Source organism: Gavialis gangeticus, unplaced genomic scaffold (assembly GCF_001723915.1).
Source record: "Gavialis gangeticus isolate Ggan-Ray unplaced genomic scaffold, GavGan_comp1, whole genome shotgun sequence".
In the NCBI taxonomy this organism is placed as follows: Eukaryota; Metazoa; Chordata; order Crocodylia; family Gavialidae; genus Gavialis; species Gavialis gangeticus.
Window position 1 is genome coordinate 7660825 of NW_017728973.1, and position 25574 is coordinate 7686398.

At 49.3% G+C, this 25574-nt stretch overlaps 1 protein-coding gene across 1 annotated transcript in view; it reads left to right on the forward strand.

Annotated features, from left to right (window-relative positions):
* GPR179 (G protein-coupled receptor 179) overlaps positions 1–25574 on the forward strand; it is a 50278-nt gene that overhangs the window by 1463 nt on the left and 23241 nt on the right. Inside the window, exons 2-8 of the mRNA XM_019507777.1 lie at positions 8659–8767; positions 17592–17694; positions 18729–18946; positions 20251–20319; positions 22763–22872; positions 23458–23696; positions 24686–24824. Coding sequence (XP_019363322.1) covers positions 8659–8767; positions 17592–17694; positions 18729–18946; positions 20251–20319; positions 22763–22872; positions 23458–23696; positions 24686–24824 — 987 coding nt within the window. The remainder of the gene's footprint in view (positions 1–8658; positions 8768–17591; positions 17695–18728; positions 18947–20250; positions 20320–22762; positions 22873–23457; positions 23697–24685; positions 24825–25574) is intronic.

The following is a 25574-nucleotide window of genomic DNA, read 5'->3' on the forward strand; positions in this document are numbered from 1 at the left end:
CCCAAATGCACACATTCCCTCTTCCACTCCAGTATGCAGGGCTCTCTCCCCATATTTTCGAGACTGCAGGACGAGGAGGATTATCCCCTGTACTGAAGTATAAATTCTGGGGGATCCCTTAGCTGTCATATGCCTGGGGTACAGAACCAGGTGTTCCCCATGTAACACATCTCTGCAGTGCAGGTCCAGGGAGATTCCCTCCCTGCAACACATCCCAAGGGTGCAAAGCTGGGGAAAATCCCCTGGGGTATCCCCCATGTAACCAACCCTCCAGGGCACAGAGGCAGGGATCCTCCCCACTAACATCCCTCTAGACTGCAGATCTGGGGGTGTCTGCCCAAGCAGTGGGATGCAGCACTGCAAAGGTATGCATCTTCCTTGCTACTCTGGGCTGCGGCAGGGCTGGGATCCCCATTGCTCAGCCACAGAACTGCAGGGAATTCCCCCTCCCGGCCCCCACACGGCTGGTACAGGGATGTTCTCCAGCCCACACCCCTCCCCCTGGGATGCCGAGCTCTGAGGATGCCCTGTCCTCCACATTGCAGGACTCCAAGCATGCTTTGGGACACACCTCCCTGATAAACCTTCCTAGGGTTCCCCTAGGGATTTACTCCCCTGGATCCTGCCAGCAGAGAGTGCTGGACACCTGCTGACACTTGTCACCAGGCCTCCTGGGATGGGTTAACCCCAACTGCTGAATCTTCCCCCTCTGCACACATCCCACCCCCGAATTGGCCACCCTCCCCAAAAGAGCTAGAACTGGGCCACCAGTGAACCTGGCTCTGGGTCTTGAGTGCAGACTGGGGGTGGGAACACGGATCTGGTGTCCTGAGACCTTGATGGTGCCTTCCATAGGGTGAGGTATGAGGTGGGGGGGTCTTGTTTCATTCCAGCACACTTGCAACCCACCAGCACCTTCCTTTCCTGATATGGGAGTTTCTGCTCTCCGGGAAAACCAGTGCCCCTATTAGACTCATGCTCCCCAGTCTTACAGTCTGACCCATTTCTGGGCATGTCCCAGATTCTGCGTTGGCTGCTGCAGGCTTCCAGACAGCAGCTCTGGGACCCCGTGCCAGCCTTAGTGTGGTCACAGGCACTCCTAACACTCCTAGCACTCCGCCCCGGGCTCCTCACGCATTTCCTTTTGCAGAGGATCACGTGTGGCAACAGGAGCTATTTTTAGCCCCAGAAAGGAGTAAAGGACCTATTTAAATGGGATGGGACACCAAGCTTTCCTGTTTGAGCTCTCATCATTCCAGACTCATTGGAGACCACGTCAGAGCCAGGAAAGGAGAGAGGGCAATGCCCGGCAGTCAGTGCTTCTGCACTGTAAAGGGTTAATGGAGCCTGATGTGTGTTTCCAGATCATCATCTTTGTTCTAAGTCCAACCAGCAGATACAATCCAGAAAAAAAAGCCAGATCCACTGGGTTTCCCCAAAGAAACCTCTGTCTTCCCATGTCACAACCCAGAGCAAGGGATTGAGACAGCAAGTAGCCAACAGCAAGGGGCAGGAGGGAGTAAGCTGAGAGGAACATGGCTTTTCCATGGCCATCAGTGTTCCTACACGTGTCCTTTTCCTGCCTGTCCTCCTGCCATTATTTTTCTTCTGGGAATACCCAAGGATGGAGGATGGCCCCCACTGTGCTGGGGAGCTGTACCCTCATTTGATAGGAGTCAGACCCTTGGCTAATCTAAGTATTGGCACCCAAGGATGTATAAGGGGTCAAAGGCAGAAGCAGGAATGGAGCTCAGAGTGGTGGACTTCCAGGCCAATGTTTTAGCTACGGGACTACACGGCATGGGTGGCAGCACTGGTTCCTTTCTAGAAAGGGCAATCTTTGGGCTGTAAGCCCTCTGAGATTTATACGGAGGTGTTTTTGCAAGGGCACAATGCAGAGGCAGGGACTTCCTCTGTGAGGGAGAGGTGGAGTTGCAGCTCTCAGCTCATAAGAAACAGTGTAGAAGAATACTTGATGGGAAAATCGGTCCCTTCCAGATGCATTGACCTGGACAGGTCTAAATCAAAGCTCATCTCCTATCATCTTTATCCAGAAATGGGGTGAATGAGCTCCAAACCAAAATGTCCTGACTCAGGCCGGGACCTGAATTCACAGCTTTTAGAGCCCAAACCCCTTTGGGTATAACAACTGGATTCTGAGCCAGCCCATGATAGAGAGGAAAAGATAAGAGCTGCATCTGGAGCTTGGGTTTACGTTCACCTTTCCTTGGGGTACACTCCAACCAGAGACCTGCCCTGGGGTCCTGTGAAAAGCAGTATTAACCTGTACCTGAATAGAACAGCTCGTGGCATCTCCCTGGGGCTGAGGTAGCCAACATCTCCTCATGGAGTCATGGACCTCTTCCTTCTCCATCCCTGAAGCCAAACATTCTACTTTTGTGTGTTTCTAGGCATCAATGTCCTGCCTCCCACTTCTTCTGCTGGCAGCTGCTTTGCGGTTCGCATAAAAGAGACATGTGGTAGTCGTTTACACAGTGTCCTCTCTGCACTGATGGCATGCCCTGGCTTTGAGTGCATGGAGGTGGCAAAGTCCAATCTGGGTATATGACCTTCTCCTTGCTTCTGGTGGCCAACCTGTGGCACAAGTGCCACAAGGGACATGGGCAGCCTGTATGTCTGATGCAGGCTAGTGGGGAGAGGGCAGGCAGCACTGTGGCAGATCATGCAGGGGTCAGAAGGCAGAGCAGCAGATTGGGTGGGGGAAAGGAATTGGAGTGGCACTCAGGGGGCACGCAGGGCTTAATTTGTGACACATCTGCCAAAACGTTTCATTCCCACTGACCTAGGGCATCATGTCAATTTATGCTTTCTATAAGTAATACCCTGCTATTAAGGTGTTGCTACGCTTGTATAAATCAGTTGTCCTCTTCTTGCAAATGACTGTACACACCCACTTATGCACACCCTCAGAGACACATGCACACACATGCTCATACACACACATTCATATATGCACCAAGTCACACATACAATCACACAGAGTTTCATGCACTCATTCTGAGACCCGCATACAATTCCACAGAGCATCACATATACATTGGTTCATGCACACAGTCAGGCACATATGGCTTCTCACATTCTCGCTCTCTGTCACACACACGATTGCCCTCCCAAACAAATATTCTCAGTGCTATGAAATACATCACTCTACGCGGCTGGAAATGCACAACCAGTCATTCTACCAGCAGATGCTTCTCACTGGGGAAACATGAATTGTTGACGTAAGCTTCATTGAAAAAAGTGAAAGGAAAATGGCTTCCCTATTGGACTTGAGTATTTCTCAGAACCCCTAAAACAGCTAAAAAGCTATGTAGTCATCCACCTACCAGCATTATCTGTTCCTCTTTTTCTACCTTTGTTGCTGTATATTCCCCACTATCTATCCATCTATCTGTCCGTCAGTGATCATTCATGCCTGTGTTGCTATATAGATGGCTTCCAGACTCCATTCAGCACTGAGAGGAGACCTGATGCAGGTCAGGAGGGAGGAGTCAGCAGCAGCTACAGGTGTTTCAGGGAATGTGGTTTCATACTCCAGAACTGCTCCTGGAGGTAGAGGGTTTTCAGAGGCTGCCCTGAGCTGGCAGTGCAGCCATCTCCTCAAAACAGTCATCACAAAAAGATCCCCACCCTCACCTGGGACCTCCTTGATTGCTTAACCTGCATTCCAGACTCCTCCTCCTGCAGTGCTGCACTCTAATCCCTTTCCCTTACCCGATCCCCTGCTCAGCTTTCTGTTCCCTGCCCTGTGCCCCCTGACCAAGCTGCTGGTCTGCTTTGTGCTCCCTGCCCGTTGCTGGTTGGTTTGCATAGACTCTTTCAGGGGTGTCAAACTCACTCCACCTCCCCAGGGTGGATCAGGACCACAGGGCTCCTTGCAGGCTGGATTCAGGTGTGCCCTTGGCAGAGGGAGTGGTGGTGGTGAGGCAAATGGAGTTGTGTCAGCACAGCTGTTGCCTGCCCCCCTTCCACCAAAGGCTGTCCTCCAATGGAGCCTCATAGCCCCAAATTCTGCAGTAGACCCAACCCCTGCTTACCCCTGCCCAAAATTCTCAGACCCACCAGGAGCCCCACTGGACAAGGAAACTGTTTGTGTGTTTGACACCTGTTACATAAAGATGGTTGCTGGTCTCTCAGGAACCTCAAAGGAAAGATGCAGTGGTTACTTCTGATACGTCTCTTAGATAAATGGGTATTTGCTCATTTGGTTATAATGAATATTGATAACTTGGAGCAGTAGCACAGTAAGGGGTGAGCGAGTGGGGCACAAGCCCCTGATGCCTAAGGGGGTAGAACTGGAGTGGAGCTTCTCTCCTGTTGGCCCACCCACACACCCTACACCTTCACTGCAACAGCTCCACATCTGGCAGGGGGGAGGATGAAACAGCAGTGGTGATGTCTGGTGCAGGAGCAGCAACTGGAGATTTGCTGCTATGGGGGAAAATGTCAGTTCTTTTTGCTGCTGAAAATTAGTGTTTAAACGGTCACTTGACACCTGTGTTGGTGCGGGGAAAAAAAGGAAGAGACATCTTCCCCCAAAACAGCCCACCTCTAGTTATGCCTCTGACTTTGGTGAGGAGGGAATGAGAGGGGTTAAAGACATATCCCTGTTTAATGTTCCTGTATCTGGGATCTCACCATAAATGATCTTACCTTATTGTTTTGCATATGAAGAAGCCATTTAGCTGATATGGGAAGACCTGGGATCACCACTGTGGTTAGCTATGCAGAGGTTCCAAGACACCTTCTTCCCTGGAGATTAAGGAAGCAATCACTTTTTTCCAGTTTCTTGGCATAGTGGCAGCCCTAAGAGGCTGCCAGAGCAACACCATATCCTGAGAGTTGATTATTTTAACCTTGGGCAGTAGAGAAGCACTATCTCCACTACTCAGGGGAGAAGGTTGAGACTTGGGTGGATTTTGGTTACAGGCCCAGTGACCTGATCAAGAACTCAGGGCTCCTAAGTCTTAAGCCAGGGATCACCCTTTAAATCAGAGTCCTCATCCAACTAAGCAACGCTCTCTTTAAATAAATGAGGTACCAGGGGGTCTGCTCCTTCATGGGGACTGGTTAGCACTAGTATTCAAAGCATCTAACCCTAAATGCATTACATTTAGTCTTTCCACAGCATTTCCATTTACAGTCAGATCAGTGAGAACAACTTGGTACATTTTCCTGCTTAAAGACCTACTGGAGTCCCTCCAAGCAGAGATTTTATACCCTAGAAAGAGAGAAGAGTCAGAGACTCCAGAAAGTACACTGGGGACATTACTATTGCCACTATATTTTCTGTGACAGGTCTTCATGACCATGATGATAGGAAGCAACCAAAGCCCTCAGATTGCTAGAAAGCTTTTACTGGGGACTTACCCAGGCAAAAAATTCCTGATGCATTTCCAACAGTGACTTTTGTCTGAGGAACTAGTTCAGAATTTGTCCCCCAGATAAAAGAAGCGTGCACCTATCTTTTCCTCAGAGTAATAAGTGCAAACACCTAAAGCTAATTAATCTCTTACAACTCCCACTTTCATATAATCATAGAATCATAGCAAATTAGGGTTGGAAGGTACCTACCCCCTGCTCAAAGCAGGACCATCCCTGATCAGATCATCCCAGCCAAGGCTTTCTCTAGCTGGGTCTAAAACCCTCCAAGGTTTCCTTCACTCCTGCCTTTTGTTCACATTTGATACCTACCTCAGCCCAGGTGCTTCAAACACCTCGGTTTCACTTATGGTCTTTAATCAGACTCCCCCTGCTCTATGCAGGCCCCCAGATCAGTGCCCATCTCACAAGACTGCAGTGTAGAGTTGGCAAATCCTGCAAGGAAGCATTTAATTCCTTCATTCCCCTCCCACGTTTCTAAAAGAAAATAATAAATCATAGAATCATAGAAAGGAAGGGCTGAAAAGGATCTCTGGAGGTCACCTACTCTAACCCCTTGCTCAAGACAGGATCATTCCTGTATAAACCAAAGGAAGCAACCAGAGGGCAGGTGGACACCAGTCTTGGGCTTGTGACCTCAGCTACAGCACTCTAAGAGATGGACTACTGCCAAGAGGCTATAGGCTTTGAAAGAGATTTGAGCCCAGATTTGAAACAGGGAACTCCTGATCTTTAGTCAAATGCCCTTTCACCAAGCTACAGTACACACCCTTTTAATTTCATGTCACTGGACATTAACAACACCATGGAAACTTGCTTTGGGGCTTTTAGGTTCTTTAAAAAGGTTGGTATTCAGTGGGGGGAGGGATCAACTGATTGATGTTTTTGATATAACCTAAATGTAAGACTTGAGGCTCTGATCCTGCAATGGATCCCAGCACACTCAGAGCTCAATGTAGGCTTGGGTTCCTTTAAGACACTGTTGTACCAAGAAATACATTTAAATGATGTTTATAATTAAGAAACTCATCAACCTTCCTGCCTGCAGCAGGAGCTAGTTATGTCTGTCACAGCACTAGACAGACAGATTGTGGAGCTGATGGGGGATCTGCCATCATGCTGCCCTTGTTCAGGCTGCGTTTCTCCCTGCACCTTTTCTCTCTCCCAACACCCACCCCTGCTTCTTGCTGCGGCCCAAGGCAGGTGATATAAATAGAAAGGTAGTTGTTTTTGCCTGCTTCTCTCCACGTCAGGAAGTGCAGTCTCTGGAACAGCTGTGCTGAAGATACATCACCAGGCTAAGCAGTCAGTAGGCACTAAACCTCAGCTGCATTCACTGCACTGGGAGTGGGCCATGGGAGCCCACCATGCCAGCTGACCTGAAGCTGGCAGAGGCTTGCTCCATGGCCCACGCTGCTTGCCCTGCCAGTGGTGTTTGTTTAATAACAAACAGCCCCTTAGCCCAACTGAGGCTGCACAGGAGGCTCTGGATCCTCCCTTGCCTGTCAGTTTTGGGATCCAGACAGATGAAAGGATGCTGTCTGTCTCAGGCTGGGGGTAACAAGGAAGAGAGACATACAAAAGGGAAAGGAGGCTGCTTTCATCTTCCACATGAAAAATGGGTCAGCAACCAATACTAAATAATGGATGGCCCCTATCTGAGCAGAACTGCATGGGTATAGACTGGCTGTCTGTCTACCTATCCTGTATGTTGCTCCATGGATAAGTCTGCCTCTTGGCCTATCATATATGCTGATCCATATCCATCCATCCATCCATCCATCCCCATACACCTCCTGTATCTACCTGCATGTGTTTCTCTCTATCCCCATACACTCCCTCCCTCTCTATCTCTCTAGTAATGACACATTGCTCTCTGGATATCTTGATCTATCTATCTGCCTACCATCAATGCATGTAATAGAAGTTCTGCATGTCTGTCCATCCACACATCCATGCCCTGGCTGCTTCCTTTTCCTGTCTAACTATTTTATCACTAAATTCACCCTCATTGGACAGCCTCTTGTTAGTTCTGATGCTTGGGGGCCCAGCGATGCCCTCAATTACAGCAGCACAACTGTACCAAAGTCAGTGAGCTTTCAGAGGCATAACCAAGGGGAATTTGCTCTGATGGACAATAATTCTAATGAATCCCATTTTACTTATCCTTGTAACCTCCCACCCTCCTCCCCTATAGATTGGATACTACTCACATACACACAGCCAGACAAAGACGCATGCACAGCTACACTGATGACAAGAGCTCTTCTGTGCACACTCCTAATCCCTTTCCTTTATAAACCTCAATGCACTCTGCAAACAGGTTGAGAACCCTTCTGCCCACCCTGGCTGTACAGAAGCCGGGCACATCTTAGGCCTACTTTTGATGGTTCACCTAGCATGACACCTGGCACCTACAGGTAAATTTCACCCTGAGGGGGGGACTTCATTTCCAGCTGATGTTTGGTTTTTGCAATTGGCATGTGGCAGCAGCCTGAAACATGATGATTATTTACAGTTCAGGAACAGCTGATGCTCCAGTCAAGATCTGGACCCTGCTGCATAGGACACAGCATAGACACATCAATGGATGGGCGGGAAACTGAGGCACACAGAATGAAATGGACTTGCCTTAAATCACACTGCACATCAGTGCCAAAGCCAAGACTAGGACCCAGTTCTCACCTGGCCAAGGCCAATGACCTTGCAGCTAGAGCACATCACCTCCCACTGTCCTGGGCACTTGTTCTCAGCCTAGAGCCTGCACTTACAGCTTGAGTCGTGGGACATAGATGAAAGAAATCCTCTATTCCCAATACCAGGCCACAGACTAACTATAAGGACCACTATAGTTCCAAGATGGCAGGAGCTTCTGTGGCTGTGACCCTGCTTCTACCATACGTGTGCCTATGCGGGTGGCATGGACAGGAGAACCAGCACAATCAGCCTCTGTCCAGCTTTGCCCTGTGCCCTCCCTGGCAAAGCACTGAGCAGGGATGTATGGGAGCATGGAGCTCCTGGGCCCTAGCAGCTCCAGTTCTGATGCATTCGAAGACTGTTTTAGCTGCAGCCCCTGCCTTGTGCATGTGAATGATTTGAAATCAGCGTGGACGGTGGGTGCAAAACAGAGCCCATTCTGGACCTCTCTGACCTCAGGCTATGACAGGACCCCGCAGGTGGCAAGAAAGGGTGGAATGAAGCTCAGGTCTCCAGTATTCCTAGGGCCCATGCCTCACCATTGCACCTTTGTTGCAGGGGAGTGGTGAGAATGGACATCAAGCTTCAAAATGTGGACATCAACCAGTGCGCCAGAGGGACAGGCTGGTTCTCGGATACACACCGCTGTGACCTCAACAGCACACAGGTAAAGCCCCCCCCCCCGTTCCCTGCACTGCTTTCACAACCACTTCCTAGGTACTCCCAAGCTCATCACAAAGGAACAGACAGTGTCCCTCCCATGCCCAGCTCAGATCTAGGATCCTAAGAAAATGGGGCTGGAAGGGACCTCATAAGGTCATTCAGTCCAGCTTCCTGCTTAAGGCAGGATCATTCCTGACTAAACCATCCCAGGGTGTCCCTACACTCTGATTTGGGATTTCAGCTTGGTGGGACTGGGGATGGAAACTACAGCGTAACTGAATTTTCTCCCCTGATGCTGCTAGGTCCTGATCAGAGCTCCCTCGGGCCAACAGAAAGACCCCATCTGACCTCAGCAAGGACTGACCCAGACCCATTTGCTTCTAACCCTTGATGACATGATACCTCCTTGCAGATTCACCCGTCTTCCAAGAGTCTTTCCTCTTTCCTGTGTTGCTTCCTCTCCCAGGTTCATATGACAAGGTTCCCCCCTCTGCTGCTGACCCATCTGCTTATTTCAGCTGCTCCCTGCCTCACAGCTGATAAGCTTCATTGTGCAAATCTCCATTTAAGCCTTTTTTTCTCCTTTTGGCTATGAGACTCAGAGTATAACATGCCTCCTTAAGAAGCCCCTACCATTCCCAGACAGCTGCCTCCAGAGACAGCAGTGGCTTATAGCCATCAGACCAGATGCTGCAGCTCAACATTATGTAGCTACTGGCCAAAAATAAGCCCTATGCTAGAAGTTTCTGAGCAAATGCAGTGGGCGTTTGAAAAGCCACCAGAAACAGAGCTGTCTCCTGCACATAATCCCTAAAATAAGGACCCCACTGAGTAGAATAATCTCTTTGCAACTTTACTGGCCTGTGTGTCCAGGCACCCCAAAGCTTTAATATATTTTGTTCCCTGAAAGGCAAAAAGAGCAATTATCCCCATTTCAAAGACAGGGGTTGAGGGCCAGGGCAATGAAAGATGCCTTCACTGCAAAAAACACTGCTATCTTAAATTGAAGGAGCTAGCAATCTCCTTGCTTTCCACAAGTTTTACCCCAGGTTGCTATGTCTTAATTACCATTTAAGGGCCCAACAGCTTTCTGTAGCAGAAAGACACTGTGGCCATTAGCTGAAAGCTAAAAGATTAGCTGTCTGCCCCAGGTGAGCTAATATATTCTGGAAAAAACATGCACTTACAGTGGGTTACCCATAAACTTTGTAGCAGGGAAGAAAAAAGGAATTCAGGCCTCTGGAGAAGCAGGCTACTGGCCCAACCACCTGGACCCCTGCCTCCAGCATGGCCTGAAGGAACAAGTATAGTGCTAAGGGTCAAGAGCTCCTGGCTCTCTCACTCCCTCGTGGTGCAGCTTTGAAACAATCTCATCTTTCCAGTGGTTTTACCTGTCTCTTGAGGGGGCAAAATCTTGATTTCCTACCTCTCAGGGATATTGCAAAGATGAATGAGTTAATATCTGCTCATATAAAATGCCAGGTATTATGAACTAGGGACTAGTCAGATCACAGCTGAGTTTGCTTTCTCCATTAGGATCTCATGGTGAAAGGCACTGGCTAGACATTCCCAAAGAGCCAATTCCTTCTCTACCCACCCCCTGGGTCCTGACATGACACCTATTTCTATCACCTTGCCTATCAAATGTATGCGCACACTGATTGGGAAGGGAGGTCACTGGGGGCAGGGGTGGGGGACTCAGAGTCAAAGGCCTGTTTGATTCTTGGTGCCTCTGCTGAGATCAGTTGGCTGGAGGAGGCTTTTTTGTAATGTCAACTCCTGTTGCGTAGGAAATTAACCTGAGACTATCAAATCCTTCTGTGCAGGCCTCTGAAACAGACCATGGACAGTCACAGTCTTGAGGTACACCTGGCCTGAACTAGAATTGAACGGCTGGCCTTCAGGCCTTGCCCACACCCCTCACCTTCCCTGACATCCGCTTCAATGCATTCTTCACTTTTCGCCCCAATGGCAACTTCTCTTTCCATTAAGCTCTTCTCCTGCAAGCCCTACCCCAGAAGGAATCATGGACCATTATCACACTGACGGCCCTGCTGGTGGGTCCCTTTCTTCCCCCCACTCTGTGTTTTCCTTGCTTATTTGGACTGTAAGCCCTTCAGATGGGGCTTCACTCATGATCTGGGGGCCCAGTTTCAGTCAGTATCTAGCTACAAGTGTAATTAACCTGATTAATTGCAGGAGCAAGGAGTGACTACTTAGCACCCCACTGCTGATGCTCAGAGCCACCTGTCATGACCAGGCTCCCCCTCCTACTCTCAGAACAGAGCAGTGTGGTGACTTGAGGACCCGAACACTGAATCTCACGTGCTGCCGAGTTCCCCAGGCCCAGCCAGTGACTGCTCACTGCTCCCATCTCTGGCTCTCCCAGCTCCACCCCCTCCCCAAACTGAGTCTCTGCCTGCCACCGCTTTAGGACAGTGGGGCTCCACAGTTGGCTCCCGTGAAGCTCTTGACCAGTGCCACAGGCTTCCCAGCCTGCTGCTGTATAGATGTCTCTGCACTACCCAGAGACCATCTATCTAGTTGTGGGAGCTCTGGTTTTTAGTTACCCTTCCAGGAGCCACCTATCAGTAAACCAGAGATGCAGGCTTAGCCAAGAGATTTCCTAATCCATCCACATGTGACTCCTAACATACCAAAGAGTTAAAGACTTCGAGAATATAGACAATTCCTGAATGCTGCCCCCACCTCACTCCGATGTTACCCCCTGTGGTGCAGTCCTGGTTGGGTCCACATCCACTGTGCCTGACTCCATTTCCCCGATAGGCCTGAAGTTGCTCCTTGGCTTAGGAAAGGCTCTGAAACAGATTCTTCCCTCTTTGGTGAGAAGGAGAAACAGGGGCTTACCCAGCCCTGTGCATAGATACTGGACATCACCCTTCTCTTCAGAGGGGTTTCTGTGAGAAGAGTCCATTCAAAGGGCAAACAAAGTCAAGGAGAGCCATGCCAAGTTTGTGACCCTTGACTGGTCAGTCACCACCATACAGACCTGGCTTCTCCACCACGTGCCAGATGCCTGATGCAAAACAGAGGAGGTAATCCACACAACGGGTATGGTTACACGTGCATTCACACAGTTAAACAGAACCTAGAGCCAGGCCTGGTCAGACTGTCCCATGCACTCCCCTTCCCTGGCTTCCACCCTCACATCTCAGAGTCATAAAAAAGTGTCACATTTTATGCAGGCACACAAACATACATATTTACACTTCATGTAGGTACATCAGCTATGGTTTGAAAATCACCACTGTTTATGTTACAGTACATCTCAAAGGACCCAGTTGAAATTGGGGCTCCACTGTGCAATGCACTTTAAAACACTTTGCAAAAGATGACCGTGCCCTGAGTTGTCTACAGTCTAAATAGGCAAGACAGACAAAGGAAGGACTATTATACCCATTTAATCGATGGGTAAGGCACAGAGACCAGGGGTGTGTCTACAATGCAATGCAAAGATGTGACTGCAGCTAGTGTAGACCTATCTGACCTGGCTGTAAACGACCGGTATGTAGTTAGGTATCCAGGTTGTAGCCATATTGGTCTAGAGAAAAAAGCAATCAGGGATCATAGTAGAGATATCTTTTATTAGACTAACAATATTTTTGCAAAAGAAATTCTTTAATTGCAAGCACCTCTGACCACCTGAAACCTGAGATACTGCTCCTGCCTTTGTTTCAAGGTAATTTGCATCATCATAGAGCCTTACAAGAGCTGAGAGACTCCTTACCAGCTAAGAACTGCCTGCCCAGAGGAGTTTTCCATCTATTGACTTCTCTGTGAAATCCTATGAAAAATGAACTTTCATTTCTACCTAGGAGAACTTTTACAATCTTTTCTCTGATGTCTGATGAAGGATGTTTGTGCCCAAAAGCTTGCAATTAAAGAATTTTTTTGCAAAAGTCTTGTTGGTCTAATAAAATATATCACCTCTACTAGAAGCCCTGATTGGTATGTGGTTACAGCGTTAAGCTAACTACCATACTGTTCTGATTATAAGCCCACCTTTTTTTTCCCTCGGAATAAACTATAAAGATCTCCCTTGACTTTGTGGACTCAGCCTATAATTGCACCCTTGAGAGTCTCGAGTTTTGTACTTGCAGTATTTCTGTGCATGCAGTGAAAAAAGCCCAGTCAGAAATATTTTCAGTGGTGCTTTTATTTAGCAACTTTAGTGCATTTAACCCTTTGCGTCTGTTCCTTGGTTATTTGTTTCTCTGTGGGAGCGAGATGTTCTTCCCTCTACCAGCTAAAATGTATGGCAGCTAAAATTCTCCTGTGGGAGTTTTGTAAGGACAGCAGCAGTTCAATGTATTGATCTTCGGTTGTTGCCTTATATTCAGGGACAATGCTGTTTTTTCCTAAAAAGGAACCTGGAAATGTGGGTTAACTTACATGCGGGGTCAACCTATAATCAGAACAATATGGTAAAACGAGGTAGCCCACAGCAGAACAGTGTTCAGCATAACCTCCCAAGACCCTGCACAGATTTTGGGGGTAGCTAGCAGAGCTCAGTGCTACCCTGTTCTCAGAACTTAAGATAAGTAGGACTTAAGATGGGAGTGACAAGTGCTACTCCCTGGAACACACTCAAAAGTGAGATGCTGAAAGGGTCCTTGGGCTTCCTCCAAACAGCAACTGCCAAGATGTTTTTTTGAGAACAGACATTCTTTTAGAACAGCGGGAGTGATAAGGCAGAAAGCTTGCTTCTCAGTCATGGTCTTGGGAGCAGTGAGGAGATAGTGGAGACCTACCCCCAGTGACTGACCCATGGCAAAGCAAAGCTGTCCCCCGGTCTCCTGAATCCCAGCCCCATAGCCTCTAAGGCCTTCCTGCCTTGTCGGTTTTCAGCTAGAAAACTGGAACAAGATGCAGAGGCACAACTAGAAATTTTGTGCCCCAGACAGAAGTGCCAGGGAAGGTAGTTGGGGGTACCAGCACTGGAGAACTATACCTGACCCAAGACTCAAAGACATCCCCGCCGACTGCTGCCATGGCATGCACTCCCCACAGGCTGCCATTCTGGTGCCCCCTCTAAAGCAGTACCAGGGGCTGGTGCCCTGCTTGCTCACTCCTAGTTACACTACTGCCAGGGACAGGTGTAGAACAAAGTGAGGAGACCTCACTCCACGCTCACCTTTGACACAGCAACACAGCTGGAACCCACATGATTAGATGAATAGAGATATCAGATTAGAATGATTTCAAGGTGTGGGGCAGGGAGGGAGGCTTAACATGCTTGGGAGCATTTCTGACACCACACTGAGCATCCACCTCTATCCTGGCCTGCTGGGAGCTCTCTCTCAAATCCCTCTGCATAGCAAGAAAGGGCAAAGCCAATACAGAGAACAGGAAGAGGATGGCAGAGATCCACCTGATTGTTTTAATTTAGTTTAATAATTTGGGGATTAAGCGATTCAGTTCTCAGGATCTAATGTCCAATTTGGTCTCCTGAAGCCTCCAGGGTAACTGATGAGCACAGCGAGGTGCCCCCTCCCCATCCCCTGGCCCTTTTTTTTACATTTAATAATACATTAAAATAAAGAAAGGAAGCGGCCTAGCATTGTTAATTAATGAGTTGCACCTCGTCCTGCTTCCCTTCTCTCCCATGCTGGGTAAATACCAGGGATTGTGGATCCCTGTGTGTGTATAATTAAAAGACTTCCTTTGAATTACTGCAATGCTATGTAAAGGCTCCTAATAGTGTTTGCAGGGTTAATGCACTCTGGTTAACACCCCCCAACACACACACCACACCACCACCACCACCAGGGAGAGAGTGAAAGTGCAGAACCTGGATACCAGAGGAGGGGGAGATGGTGGGCACCCAAGAGCAAAGTGAGGGTGTCGGGGTAGGGGTGGAGGTGGTGGGAGGCATATGGGGCTTTGGAACCCCAGGGTAAGAGTGCTGCCACCCTGCCTGTGCCCTTCATCACCACAGCTCAGACATCTCTGTTCATACAGCCCAGGAGTATTTCATGAGCTATGGTTGCTCCTGTCTCTCATGGCTCCTCTGCCCCTGTGCCTGGCCCCTATTCCATCCCCCCCCACCCCGCACAAAGTGAGTATGGTTTATTGCCAGCATATCCACTCCCTCCTATCCATGGCTTCAACCTCTGCCAACTCTTTTTTGTGGTTACTTGGCTCCTCTCACTCATGGCACAGCTCCATCCCAGTTACCTGTGTGGCCATAGTCCTCCATGATCAGTGTGTGATGCTGATAGTCTGATAGCTGATAGCTGACAAAGCTGATAGTCCCCAGCTTGCTATTGCCGTATGTGGGTGGGTACCATCCACAGGCCCAAATGAGACCAGGGTCCAAGTGTACAAACATGTGGTAAGAGACAGTCTCTGGCCTGAATTGCTAGGTGTGCAGTACAAAGAGGAAGCAACTCACCCAGGGTCACGTAGCAGAGCAGTGACAGATTTGAGGGAAGAGATGATCTCATGGGGTCCTTTCCAGCCCTACATTTCTTGAATCTGTGTGAACCCAGGCATCTTGGTTTCCGGTTGAGTGCCCCCATCTGGTCTGTACTTCTCTCACACCCCCTTTTGCATCTCTTCTGGTGGACTCAGGGGGTTGAGATCGGGACCCAGTTGCCCAGAGGCACCTATAGCTGCTTTCGCATAGAGGGCTTGTTCAAGATTCCCTGTTTCCTGTCTGCTTTTAAAGTAGTTCCACAAGTTAAAATGCTACTTCTGTAAACACAGACCCAGAGAACCAGTCACTCTCCCTGAAGAGAGAGAGACAACACATACTGACACACTGACCTGAACAGAAGGGGATACACAGACAGGTAGTTAGCCCTGAAGTTAGGCTGAATGCAGGGAAGGGTAGCACCTTATAGACTAACACACTCAGAGAGACTTAAGCTTTCATAGCCTACTTTGTCAGATGCCATGACAAGGTCTTGTTTTTCTGAACTAGTTAGAAGGTGCCACCTTGCCCAAAAGGGTTTACAGGGTAACAAAGATCCTATTGGATATATCTCAAGAGGGAGAAATCACAGATGGGGCCCTTGACATGGCTAGGAAGAGCCCTAGGATGGAAAGCAGAGAGCTCCGGGACCTTTGCTTCCAGTTTCCAGACCAGTGATCAAAAGCAACTGTATGATGGCTTTGCACTGGGCTGTGGAACTACTGCTACAGTGTCTTCCTCAAAAGGTGTAAGTTTACTGCTCGAGCTAGGGTTGAAATTTGGAATTTCTCAAATAGGAAAGCTTAACATTTCCTAGTTCTAGAGCAGATGCAAATTGGGAAATGTCAAGATTCCCTGGAAGAAAAGACACTGCCAAAATAACTGCAAACATCCTCCTCCCTCCTCTGCCCCCCCCAGTGGAAAATTTCACCCAAAGGGACATGATCTGGCAGGGAACTTCAGTTTCAGCAAAATGGTATTTTGATGATGCTTCAATGAACGTTTTAATGGCCAGCTCCATTTATAGCACAGGCAACCCTGCCTGGATGGCAAAAGAAATCGGATATTACTAAGCAGACCGAATTCCCTTTCTGCCTCATACCAGGTCAAGGCACAAGACACATGGCCATCACAGTAGGAAGGCAGATCGACTTCAGCCTTGCAGTGCAGAATTGATGTGTGGAAAAAGCAGTATCCACAGGCTCTCTGAGCCAGCAATGCAACTGTCTGCCAAAGTGTGTGGGGACCAGGTGTTTGATCTGCAGGGAAGGAAAGAAGCCAGGAAAGAGAATAGATGAAGGGGGTGGTGGGAGAGACTGTCCTCTGCCCCATGCCAGAGCCAGCTACACTGGATCAACAGACTACAGCTGAGCAGCAACAAGGCATGTTAGAGAAGAGATTTATACTTGGTGTCTAACTCAGGGTCTCTTTCAGTCTCCATTCTCATCACAAACTGCACCCTGCTTTGCCCTTGCCTACCTCTGCCTCCACTACCACCTCCCTCCCTTCTTTCTTTCTTTTTTTTTTCATTTGATATCTCAGGCCAAATTAGTTCCAACTTGTGTCAGCTAAGCAGAGCTTGATTACTCACGTCTGTGTGGCGCTACCACTGGCAAGTATCTTACCTCCCGGACTCTTCAGCCTGGGGTTTCAGATACTCCCAAATCCATGGCAGGCATCCTACGTGCAAGCCCCAAGCCCAGAGGCCTTGGAGTTCACATGCCACCTCGTCTCGCTTGCCCCTAGCCAAAAGGTCAAAGAAGCTCTGAAGCACAACCCCTGTAGGGTGAATTCATAAGGTCAGTTCCTCTTCCTTTTATGAGTGCCCATGGCCAGAGAGACCTGCCACCCACAGCTATTCTGCCTGGAGGTTTATGAGAGCAGCAGTGGGCTTTCCACTGCCCCCACCCCCACCAAGCCCTTTCCTCAGCTCCTGAACCACTCCCATCTCTCCCCTTGCAGACAGGCTGTCCTACTTCTCCTTTGTTGGCTTAGGTTTAAGGGGTCTCCAGCCCCCTGGCATTAGCAGGGCAGCTCTCAGCAGGCTGCAGGCACCCTGCTTTCGCTGTCATGCTAGCAATCGCTCAGTGGGATTTGCCTCTCGGGGATTAGTGCGCTTTGCAGCATTAGGTGTCCATTTAGGTTTTAGGAGGGGATTTGAGCATCGGGCTTTTGCTTTTAATTCTTAAATGTTTAACCACTGCTTTCCAGAAATAAACTGGCAGGGAGACTGGGGCTGAACTGAGCAGGGTGGGGCAGTACATGAGGGTGCCTACGAGGTGCGAACACCCAGCAGGTGTTGGAAATGGCCAGAGCTTCAACCTTTAGGTGCATGGGGCTGTGCAGGGCAGGGGATGCATGAAACTTACATGCTATCATGTGCTCTGTTTAGTGCGTCCCCCAGGAAAGCCATGGCTTTGTTCTTGGAAGGTACCTCTGCCTGTGCAAGCCAGGGTTCTACGGTGCAAGCAGGTCTCCCATCACTGCCCAGCCTGGTAGGTAGCCACTCTCCCCGGCCTTCTGTCTTGTTCTGTCAACTGGACTTTGGCTGGCTCTCAAGTCACACCTACAATTTAGTGGCAAAACTAGATATTCAGCTCTTCCCACTCCACCTTACACCAGTATCTGAGCCCTCTTCCAACACACACATACCTTGGTGAGGTGGGGAGGAAGTGCTGTTATCCCATTTTACTAGTAGGGAGTTGAGGCACAAAGCCAGGGAAGGGCCAGATTTTTTGTCATGTTACAGAGGTGCCCATTGAAGTGCATGGGAATTAGGCATTTTCATCCCCTAGAGGACTTGCATCAATATTGCATCAGACTTTGAAACCCATGCCTTCCAGCACCTGGTTAGTGCCTTATTAGCCACAGTACCAGCCTTCCTTCCCAGCTGCTTCATGCGGCAAGTCCAGAGCATCATACCTAGCAATCACAAGACATTCAAAGCACCTGACATGCCCAATGTATTGCCCTCTCGCAGCTGCAATTCCATGTGCTGGAATGACATGCAAGGGAAGAGACCAGATGTTGGGGTTCTGCCTGATCTACCTCCTCATTTAGCCTTAACCCTGGGTCAATCTTCCACCCAAATACTATCTGGGGAAACGTGCTTCTCATACCTCCCGCATTAGCCCAGAATCAGAGCCCCTCCCTGCACTCCAGTGAGGGAGGGAGAGCTGCAGGCACACACAGAGGTGGGAATTAGTGGGTCAAGTTAAACCAAACTCATTAAGCCAACTTCACATCACACATGGAAGGACCCGTGCATGCACACTGCATCCTTGAGAGGCCACAGACAGAAGAAAAGCCAAATCACCTTCTTTTACCTTAAACACCATGCACCAGTGCAAAAGGATTGCAAAGGAAGCGGGAAATGCCCCCAGCTCTGAAAAGCAGGATTTTACCCGTTTGGTCCTGGATGGTGCAAGAACATCAGCCCTGAGGTCTGTTGTCTGAGTGAAATTGATGGCAAGAGATAAAAGCCATGCAGAGCTATTGTAAGCCTCTCACGCATTCCCTTTCTGTCCAGGGATAGAGAAAAGCTCATCTCAATATGGAGAAGTGAGTCCCGGGAACTTGCTGGAGTGCCGCCCCTGCCAGGAGGGATGCGTGACGTGCGTGGACGACACCCCGTGTTTGATCCAGGAGGATTGGTCCCTGCGGGCTGCCGTCCTCTCTTGCCAAGCCTTCTGCATGCTGGCTGTCTTTCTCAGTATGCTGATCTCCTACCACTTTAGAAAGAGCAAGGCAAGGCAACAAGCTCTCACTGAGGAACTGGGTTTCACTGTGGTACCCCTATGCTCTGCTATCAGGGACTCAAACATACCCAGCCTTGGGCACATCACCCCTCTGCGGTGCCTCCTGTGAGACCCACAGAGCATATGGCCTGAGTTCTTCTCAATACCTTACAAGAGACAGGCCTTGTGTAGTGGCCTGAGCACAGGCATGGGGGCAGGGACAGCTATGTTCCCACCTGTGCTCTGATGCCACATCACGTTGGGTACCTGACATAAGCCCTCTTGGGAATGATTTTCAGAGCCCTGACTTCAACTGAAGCTAGACACACTCAGCACCCCTTACTAATTCAGACCACAAGTATCTCAGCCTGGGCCCCCAAAACCAAGACAGCCCATGTCATGTTGCTCCTTATACTCCATAAAATGCCTGCCATAATTCACTCACCAGGCCCAGGGCTGGGGGCATGGAAGCTGGCTGTATAGAAAAGGGGGCATTTACCCCTATGCAGGCAAAATGACCCCAAACCTTCCCACCCCTCAGGTCCCAAACCAGCTCTGCAGAAGGCTTCTTGTTGGCCCCCTGTACAGGGATGAATTTAACCCAAAGTCCCTTTAAGGTGAGGACAGCCAAGCATTGCAGTTGGATGGCTGTTAAAGCACAGGAGGGGAAGTCCCATGACCTCAGTTCTGTCCCCAGAATTTGGATCAATCATGTCTCCTCCCCAAGCCTCAGTTTTCATATATCCACAATGGGGCTGATAAAAATATTGACCTACTCCACTCATGGTGGGAGGGGCCTATGGTCAGCTTGTGATTCCTCGTAAATGCTTAAGAAGTGCTGTGCATTCTCATTTGTTATTAGTGTTACCGGTTTGGTCTTCTGACACTTACCTCCATTTTTCTTTAGAGTCGGATCTCCCCTAGAAAATGAAAGGTTTCCACACACTTCTACTTTTAGCTGCCATAGGAGAGGGTGCCTCCTGCTAGCGGGCTGTCTCACCCATCCCACTAGGCTAATTCCACTCCCAATCCCTTCCAACTCACTTCATTTTCCCCCGAGATTACTCCAAGAATCTAGCTCTAGGATAGAGACTAGTCTGATTTGTTGAGACATGTTCCTACCACTAGAAGGTGACCTGTGGGGGGTGCTGGGAACACCTTGCTCCTCACAGCACAGGCTCATTCAAGAATATGTTGTTTGCATTCTGCTCTGTCCTCTGCCTTGGCACAATGCCCTTGAATGATTCATTCCCCCACCACATGGGTCCTCTGCTACGTGAGTGTGTGTGCCTCTCTCTCTCTTTCTCTCCCTAGAGGATCCGTGCATCAGGAGTTATCCTGCTAGAAACTATCCTCTTTGGATCTCTGCTTCTCTACTTCCCTGTGAGTATCTGACTTGTACATGGATGCCAATGCTCTCTCCCTTTGTTCCCCTAGGTAATGCCAACTCCAAGGAGGAGGCTGGGCTGGATGGGAGTAGGTTCATCTTCTCCCATTTTCAGACCTTCCTGTGCCCTCCCTGTGCCATATTACCTGAGATCCCCAGCAGTCCCATCTCAGTCACACACGTGGGGTCCAATCCATCATGGATAGCCTTTACCCCAGGACACAAACCCCTCCTTTACCAAAACAGGTCCCAGGCTATGCTCTAAGTCTGCCTACTGGTGCCCTGCTGCAGACTCATCACCAAGCTGCGGCTTCAGAAGCTGCACCACTGTCCCAATTTCTTCTGCCTTTCTAGTTTCTACAGTCGGTGCTTCTGCTGCCTTGTCAGAGTGCTCAGGTAGTATCGTGATGAAGATAGAGTGTGCAAACACCTAGACAGGTGGATTTCAACCTTTTTTCATTTGTGGACCCCTCAACAATTTCAAATGGAGGTGCAGACCCCTTTGAATTGTAAGTGTCACATACTTTTGATTGATCAGAGGTTAAAAAATACTGATCTGGACAGATAAGAGCCCTTTGTTTCACCAGAGGAAGGACAAAGACCTCTATTTCCATCCCTGCTGGGGATGAGATCCACTCCTCCTGTCTCATGGGAACCCATTTGTGCAAGGTGGGAAGGCTCGGTCTGTTGTCAGAGAAAACCCCATGTTCCACTCAAAGACTTCTGTAGATGCAGCAGTAGCTAGGAAAAGCCAAGTAAAGATCCAGGTCAACTCCAATTCCACTGGGGCCATTTTGTACATAGACCGCTGACATCAAAGGCTCCTCAATTCCTGGGATCCGTCATGCTGCCATTGCATGAGAAGGCAAGAGGTGCTCCTACAACCCTAGAAAGCCAAGGATTCACTTGCCTAGAATGCAAATCAGGGGCACCTCAGAAAGAAGGCTGTGTGCTGTGCATAACAGGCACTGGAAGCAGTGATTGCTGGACTGCTTCCTTCACTTTTGCTTCTAAAGTAGAAATATGGATTTCTCCTCTGCACCAACAGCAACACAAAATTTGACTTTGCCCTGGGCATCCAATTGCTAATTTCACCAGTCTGGCCTTCATCAGCCACAGCAGAAACCTTCTTGAGGACTGAAAACCCTTTTTTCCTGATGACCAGTGGAATTAATCCTCCTCTAAATCTTCTCCCTCCTGAAAGATTTGCAGCATCTGCCATAGAGACAGCAGGAAGCAGTGAACAAACCTTTTGAAAAGAAGCTGATCCTCAGGCCTCTTAGCTGGTTTCTGACGCAGCCTGCTCCCTGTTCCCAAAAGGGTCAGGGGTGGCAGTAAGGCAGTACAAACTGTACAACTGCATAAAGCCCTGAGCTGGTTAGGGGTCCTCATTGCACATTTTAGCCTGGTTGTCTGGTACATTACTGTGCAAGGCCAGACCTTTGTGTGAGACCCCCAAAAACATAAATCCAGCCACAGACAAGGGGCTTAGAGGACCTCAACTAGAGCCTGAAATTTATCACCCAAGCTGCATTACCCTGTTCTCATTTTAGGTGCTTCTAGGCTGCACATCAGTGTGATATCCAGATCTGGTCCCTTCTAACATATCCTGCTAGCCAGGTCATATTCCATCTGAGGCAGTATTGTCCTAGTTGCTCAGGCAGGGGATCATGAGTCAGACACTCTGGTACATCAGTTTGGCTTCCACAGTGAATCATTGTCTGAGGGGAGGCTGTCATCAATCTGTGCCTCAACCTCCCTGTCTGCATGTGCTGGCAGCTACACAGGATACAGCACCAGGAGACACAAAAATGCAGGCCCCTTTCCCCCTTGGTAAAAGTGAGTTGTTTTCCTGTGGGCATCATATGGGGTCTGCCTGAGCAAGGCAATGCCAGCACAGAGATACAAGCAGAAGGAGTGGCCAGGTTGTCAGGAATCACCATCTATCTAGTCCCCTACCTCTAACCCTAGCTAGGAGCATCTGACTCAGGGGCAGGTGCAGGAAACCCTGCAGTCAAGGAATAATGGAATTCCCAGGAGAAGCCAGAGCATTTATGATCCTTCTTATCTATTGCCTGCTTTTGCTAGTATATATATATTCTGCTAGGGCTGCAGCCTCATTTTCACTCAAGCTTTACTGACACCAAGAAAAAAGGTGAGGACCTAACAGTGCAATTTTGTGCCAGTGCAGACTAGCCGCATGTTCTTTTTTATCCAGTTCTGGTGCTCTGGGACTTTATCATGGCCTACAAAGTCATCCAAACCCCCTTGAAAGTTCCAGCATCCTGCCCACATGGCCTAGGGGTGGCTTAAGTGTAAACAAGACCCAGGGGCAAGTGTAAAAAGTGGAAACTTCAAGTGACACAACAGCTTCCCAGGACAGAGATCTGAGCTGTGTGGAGCTACTTCTCTCATTCTCTCTCCCCTCTTTATGCTCAGGTGTTTATCCTGTACTTCAAGCCAAGTATTTTTCGCTGTATCGTCCTGCGCTGGGTGCGCATGCTTGGATTTGCAATTGTCTATGGGACCATCACCCTCAAGCTATACAGGTAATGGCACGAGGGGCTCGTTGGCCCCTGCCTCTGCCAGTGGAGTTACCCCCAGGATGGATTTTGCCCTGAATGTACAAACGCAGGAGGCAAAACCTTCACACTCCTGAGGCAGCAGCTGTCCTGCTCTGAGTCAGCCTCATAGTGACTTCCCACAGATCCAGCTTCGAGCTATGGATGGTACAGTCCTCCTCAATTGATCTCCTCTCAACAGAAGCTCATGAGGCTGCAGATTCCTTGTGGTCAAGTCCAAGGGAAACATACTGTGACTGATCCTGCTCCAAGCAGTAGAGGGCCTTTTTTTTTTAGCTACTGAACTCACTGCTGGTAGGGAGTCTGAAGTTAAATTAACATCACCTGCATGGCCTTAGTCCTGATGCATTTCATATTCTAATAACCTTCCTTTAGATGGGTTTTTCTTTAGTGGAGAAACTGCACAAGCACAATACACCAAAGCTCAGGGTGAAATCCACTCCTATACAAGCACCAGCACAAAGCCTGGGAACCACATTAAGCCTTAGTTAAGTCATCAGCTGGTCATAGAGCCACTGGATGCTAGTGTTGCTTCCTCCCTCTGCTGTGCAGGGTCCTGAAGGTGTTCCTCTCCCGTACGGCCCAGCGAGTCCCCTATATGACCAGCGGGCGGGTGCTGAAGATGCTGGGGCTGATCCTGCTCTTGGTGCTCTGGTTCTTGGCAGCCTGGACAGTGGGGATGCTGGAGAACATTGATAAGAACATCCCGCTGGTGATCCGCTCCCAGACTCCCCGGGGCCTTCAGTTCTATATCTGTGACCATGACCGGTGGGACTACATGATGGTTGTGGGTGAGACTCTGCTCTCAGGGCTCCAGATGTCACAGAAAAGGAGGTGTGGGGACATTTTTAGTTTGCCCATGGATGGCTGTCCTGGATTCCACGAGGTCAAAGAGCCCCAAGCACACACCAAGCAGGGAGCTTAGGAGACTCAATGTGCTCCTTCCTCTCAGCTTGGCTAGAACCAGCTCTGGAGTAGAGGGGTATTCAGCCAGGAGAGGATAACCACAGCCTAGACCACACAGGGCCAGATTGCCACCCCCTTACTCACACCAGAGCTGATTATAGTCCCTGAATGGCTCCCACTGATACCAGTGAGACCATTCCAGCTCTGAGGTGCCACATAGTACTGGTAAGTGTCAGAATCTGTCCTGTGGTAGGGTCAGAGCCACCCTGGAACCACAATGAAGGCTGCACCTTAGCACTGGAATGGCCCTCTGATTCCCTTTGCATGCTGGCTGACACCCCTGCTCTAGAGAGATGCAGATGGACAGACAAACAAGCAGAATGGCAGACAAGAGACCCATGTGCAAGCCCTTGACACTGCCTCTTTTCCACCTTCTTGGCCCTGAATCCACCAACATGGGATGGCTCTGGAGCAGAACCTGCCTTGTAATGCTGACTCCAGAACAGTGGTAGCCCCCTCCTCCTCGGTCCCAAAAAAGATCTCTTCTAGTTGCCAGCCATCCTGGGATTGTAGCACAGAGGCCATTTGGGCTGTAGCCCCAAACACAAGTGCACATTCCCACTTGTGTTTTATTGTCCATCCAAAGCTGAGGGAGACCAGTGTTTGGAGGGCAGGCAAGAAAGGAAGCCAGCCTGTGAACAGAAGGCTCGTGCCACCTTGGTAGCCAAAGAAATGGGATTAGCTAATCTTAAACCATTTCTCATCAACCAGGTGCCACCTGCACTCCACAGCATCCTGCTATAAAATGTAAACATGCTAGAGAGAAAGGTGCTGCACTTAATATTGCTGATTTGTCTCTCTCTCTTTCTGCCAGCTGAAATGCTCTTCTTACTCTGGGGGAGTTTCCTGTGCTATGCCACCCGGACGGTGCCCTCTGCTTTCCATGAGCCCCGCTACATGGGCATTGCCCTCCACAATGAATTGATCATATCCACTGCCTTCCATGTCATCAGGTGAGGAAAGGGAGGGAGAAAGGGCCTCTTGGCTGTACTGATCCATTGCTCTGTCTATCCAGGAACCTCCCCCCTGCTCCACTCCCCATCCACAACCACACATTTGGTTCAGAGGGAAGGAGTACAATTCTAAAGGACTTTATCATTCTGGTTCCTGGAGACGTGTGATTTACATATTTGTCTCTCCCCACCTTGGGCTGAACCTTGATTTTGCACACCCGCTGCTTTGTTTCACACACCTGCTGCGCCTTGTGTGATAGAGGCCAGTCATGAGGACCCCCTAGTGGTTTCAAAATCTGTAGGCAGATCAAGAGCGAGGGGCAGCTTGAACACCTTCAAAACCAGGTCACCTCCTCAAGCTGCTCTTTCTTCCTTCTCTTCTGATCTCCCAGTTCACCTCGTAAAACTCTGACCAGTTGACAGGCATAAAAAATAATCCCATCTGCTTTAACTCCAAGTAAAAAAAAATCCAGCCCTGAGGAATCATTCCAGCAGCAGTATATAGCAGAATCCATGATCCTCACTCTTCTCACATACCATGGGTGCTTGGAAGGGAGTCTAGTGGTTAGAGCAGAGGGGTCAGAGTCAGAAAATAGTTTCATAGTTTGTAGGGTCAGAAGGGACCTGAGCAGATCGTCAAGTCCGACCCCCTGCCATGGGCAGGAAAGAGTACTGGGGTCAAACGACCCTGGCAAGGTGTCTATCTAGCCTCCTTTTAAAGACCCCCAGGGTAGAAGTGAGCACCACTTC